The sequence below is a fragment of the Pseudophryne corroboree genome (assembly GCF_028390025.1).
Source record: "Pseudophryne corroboree isolate aPseCor3 chromosome 3 unlocalized genomic scaffold, aPseCor3.hap2 SUPER_3_unloc_26, whole genome shotgun sequence".
NCBI classification, from domain to species: domain Eukaryota; kingdom Metazoa; phylum Chordata; class Amphibia; order Anura; family Myobatrachidae; genus Pseudophryne; species Pseudophryne corroboree.
In genome coordinates, this window is record NW_026967515.1 from 953,554 (window position 1) to 958,309 (window position 4,756).

General features: G+C 43.2%; 1 protein-coding gene across 1 annotated transcript; it reads right to left on the bottom strand.

Moving 5' to 3' along the window:
- Positions 1 to 263: 263 nt before the first annotated feature.
- Positions 264 to 2,676, bottom strand: LOC134983841 (oocyte zinc finger protein XlCOF6.1-like). The gene has a single exon (XM_063949464.1). It carries the CDS (start codon positions 2,532 to 2,534, stop codon positions 1,248 to 1,250), a length of 1,287 nt encoding a protein of 428 aa, XP_063805534.1. The 5' UTR covers positions 2,535 to 2,676; the 3' UTR covers positions 264 to 1,247.
- Between the last annotated feature and the right edge of the window lie 2,080 nt (positions 2,677 to 4,756).

Consider the following 4,756-nt stretch of genomic DNA (forward strand, 5'->3'; position numbering starts at 1 on the left):
TCCCCCCACTACTGTCACCCCCCCACTACTGCCACCCGCCCCACCTCCCTGACACCTTAGCTCTGCTTGGGGACAAGATTCTCAGAGTCACTGCCTCCTGCAGTCCCTACTACTACTAACCACCCTGTCTCCCTCCTCTATTGCCATCCGCCCTGTCTCCCCCTAGTACTGCCACCCACCCTGTCTCCCCCCACTATTGCCACCCACCTTGTCTCCCCGCGGCTACTGTCACCCGCACTGTCTCCCCCCACTACTGCCAGCCACTGTGTCTCCCCCCGACACCTCAGCACTGCTTGAGGACAATATTACCCACTGACAGTGCCTTCGGCAGGCCCCACTACAGCACTAGTGCCACCACTCTGTCTCCCCCTCTGACATCTCAGCACTGCTTGGAGATTCTTGGTACTGCTGGTAAGAGTCCTTCATCTGCAGATGGAAGTAAGAAAGCAGGGCAGTAATGAGGCAGAAGCTGCTTCTGTTACCATGGATCCTGATCATGTAGGATTGGGAGTCAGTAAGATTATGTAATAGAGTCACCATCTTACAGGCAGCCGGTGAAGGGAGTAGAGAATGGGTGTTATGTGGCAGGAACGGGCTGGTTAGGTAACAGACTGGCTGCTGCAATCTGTACAAGCTACAAGCGGTGCAATTCTATTGCTAGGAGATCCAGGTAGAGGACATTGCAGTAGTCTATGTGTGATGATACAAGTGTATGTATGACTGTAGGTAGATCTTCTGAGGGAAATAAGTGCTGGAGTCTGGCTCTGTTCCTCAGATGAGGATCTGATTGTGGCTGATACGTGATGTCTAAGTTTCACTCCACAATCCAGGACACCAAGATTCCACACATGATCCGCATTTTGTAACTCTGAACCTCCAAGCGTAAGTCTGGTTGGTTTGCAAAGCTGAACTGTAGCCCTGCCCTTTGTTGGTGAGCTTCTATCTTATGATAGACCTGTTTCACCAGGACTGAGTCACAGCCAACTGGCATCACCCACACCTGGAGCTCAACTAGACAACCATTTAGGATTGGTACTGGGTTCTCAGTACCCTGAGCAAAAGACAGATCATCTTCATAGCAGTGGTAGATGAGTACATGACGTCTGATTATTTCACCATGCGGTAGCATGTATATTGCAAAAAGCATAGGAGATGGGATAAGAATCTTGAAGAACATCATATGGCAATAAGTATACCCCAGAAGATTAAAATGGTTTCTCACCTGACTGATGTCTACAAGAGCTGATTTACTTCTCAGAGTATGGAAATGGCTTCTCACCTGTGTGACTTCGAAGATGTGTATAAAGTTGTGATTTCCAGGTAAAACATTTCCCACACTCAGAGCAAGAAAATGGCTTCTCACCTGTGTGACTTCTCTGATGTTTAACAAGATCTGATTTGTATGCAAAACATTTTCCACACTCAGAACATGGAAATGGATTCTCACCTGTGTGACTTCGCTGATGTTTAACAAGATTTGATTTCTGTGTAAAACATTTCCCGCATTCAGAGCAAGAAAATGGCTTCTCACCTGTGTGAGTTCTCTGATGTTTAACAAGATCTGCTTTGCGTGCAAAACATTTCCCACACTCAGAACATGGAAATGGCTTCTCACCTGTGTGAGTTTTCTGATGTTTAATAAGATCTGATTTCTGTGTAAAACATTTCCCACACTCAGAACATGGAAATGTATTCTCACCTGTGTGACTTCGCTGATGATTAACAAGATGTGATTTCTGTGTAAAACATTTCCCGCACTCGGAGCAAGAAAATGGTTTCTCACCTGTGTGACTTCTCTGATGTGTAACAAGATGTGATTTATGTGTAAAACATTTCCCACACTCAGAACATGGAAATGTATTCTCACCTGTGTGACTTCGCTGATGCTTAACAAGATGTGATTTCTGTGTAAAACATTTCCCGCACTCGGAGCAAGAAAATGGCTTCTCACCTGTGTGAGTTCTCTGATGTTTAACAAGATCTGCTTTGCGTGCAAAACATTTCCCACACTCAGAACATGGAAATGGCTTCTCATCTTTGTGACTTTGCTGACGTGCAACAAGATGTGATTTCCGTGCAAAACATTTCCCACACTCAGAACATGGAAATGGCCTCTCACCCGTGTGACTTCGCTGATGTGTAACAAGATGTGATTTCTGGATAAAACATTTCCCACACTCAGAGCAAGAAAATGGCCTCTCACCGGTGTGACTTCTCTGATGTTTAACAAGATCTGATTTCTGTGTAAAACATTTCTCACACTCAGAACATGGAAATGGCCTCTCACCCGTGTGACTTCGCTGATGTGTAACAAGATGTGATTTCTGGATAAAACATTTCCCACACTCAGAGCAAGAAAATGGCCTCTCACCGGTGTGACTTCTCTGATGTTTAACAAGATCTGATTTCTGTGTAAAACATTTCTCACACTCAGAACATGGAAATGGCTTCTCACCTGTCTTAGCTGGCTGATGGATAATAAGCTTTGTGTTCTGTATAAAACATTTGGCATCTATAGAACAGGGAAACTCCATATCTACTGTCAGAGCTGTAACAGATGCACCAATATCAGAGTGATCAGGAGAACATTTCCCAGGATCAGAGGGATCAGCTGATAGAGCTGGATGTATAATTGGGGTAATGGGATTATCTCCTGGAGAATCCTGTCTACTGTCATTATCATTTATGTCACAATCCGGGGATAACATTAGATGTCCTTCTGAGATATTCCTGCTTGTCTGTCCATCTGCTGGAAATAAAATACATTAAGGAAATGTGACATTTACTGTAACAATATTAATCTTGTAAACAATAGGAGAAGACGACTCTCTGGGACACTTAATTGTAAATGTGTGTGTATAATAAAACATAACTTTTAATGAAGGCTTTATAATATTGTGTCAGACTATCATTGTGTCCACCCTCCTGAGAACACTCACAATAACAAATGTAATATTATAACAAGACTTAGATATATCTCTCTCTTGTACTGGTAACTAACCATGAAGAATAAATGGAGATGTAGTCACTCGCCAAGTCCTATGTCAGCACCAATGTAAAACAATGGATGGGGAACATATCGTATGAACTGGAGATTCTAGCTGAACAATAACATCAGTCGTATAAGCTAATGGGTCAGAGAAATGTCTCCTAACGTTACTCCTGGAAGCATTGGTAAGGAAGCATTCCTTTATGTGTGTGCTCATACGCTGGTAAGCCTGTACAAGTGTTACTAACCCTTATATAAAGTATATTGCTACAGCAGAGTAGGTGTGGAACAAGGTACTTTACATGCAATACGCCATATGATACCCTGTAATCATCATCATCTGCTAGGTTATAATCCACTCTTACACCCCCATCATCAGTGTTTTACCTCTATTCTCTCAATAGTAATAAGGATGATGTGTGTACGATAAGTATGATATAGAGAATGACATATCAGAATCTATACAGCTGCCGCCATACTTCTGCTTCTCATACGTGTGCTACTGGCAACAGTAAACATCTGAGTGAGAGTGCAGGGAAGACAGCAGAGTCTGATGAGAAAGAGATTGGATCTGCCTTTGCAGGGATGTACCACACTTGTTAGTATATAAAATAATAAATAAGAGGTCCGTGGCCTGAGTCCATCTAGATGTGTTTTCTGGATCTCTCCTCACTAAGGGGCTTCTTATCTACCTTACCTGATAGCTTACCATGCCTTCAAAAAAGGTTAAGAAGGTACCAAATCGGCCCCACCTGTGCATCTGTTTGGTACCTCAAATTCAGTTGGTCCTTCTGAGACTGATACAACATCATCTGCTTCTTCTTGTCAGACGCACAGCCCAGCTGTAATGGCTGAAGACATCTTAAGACACTCTAGATGGTCCTGTTACTCTACGCTCTATACATTCTATGTTATCTAGATTTAAGGACTGAAATAACCTCAGAACTTAACTCTAATATTCAAGCTTTGAGGTCCAGTATCAGTGAGATTGGCACTCATACAGACTAAGATGAAAGAGATTGTTGCGTCTCACAAAGATCTGATTTCAGCACATGACACCCTTCAGGAAGACCTGGTCTCTATTCGTGATAAAGTCATTGATTTAGAAGACTGGTCTTGGAGAAATAATATCAGAATAATGGGCGTTCCGGATTCTGTTACAAATGCAGAGCTTTATGATTATGCCACGGTCCTCTTTTCAGAAACTTCCACCAAAGGCTTCTGCTGCTGACCATCTTATTGATAGGATCCATAGACTCCCAAAGTCCAAACAGGCCTCTATCCAAGCACACTCTGCTCGGGGTCCACTTTTTCACATTAAAGAACGCATTCTACAAGCCGCTTTGTCTTCCTCATCCACAGCTTAGTGCCTGGATAATCTGCGCTATTTCTGTATATTTCTCCTGCGACACTGGCCAAAAGGCATCTATTCCACCCAAGGAAATGTGCAATACAAATGGGGCTTTCCTACTAAGCTTATTGTAATGCGATACGGCGCCTTCACAGTGATACCTTCACCCGAGGATGGCCCTGCTATTCTGAAAAAGTGGGACATTCCTGTTGACAGCCCTTCATGACACTTTACCTAAACCATTACCGGAGGAGTTGTCTTCCGTCTCCAAGTAATATGATAAAGGAGTAAGACTGTTAGAGACACTCAGAGTTTGTTCCCTACTGTAACATGTGCCAACTGGGACTAAGTTACTGGGCATGGATCTATTTTTGGCCCAGATTTATTTGCTCTTGTTATGGGTATAAAACGTATAT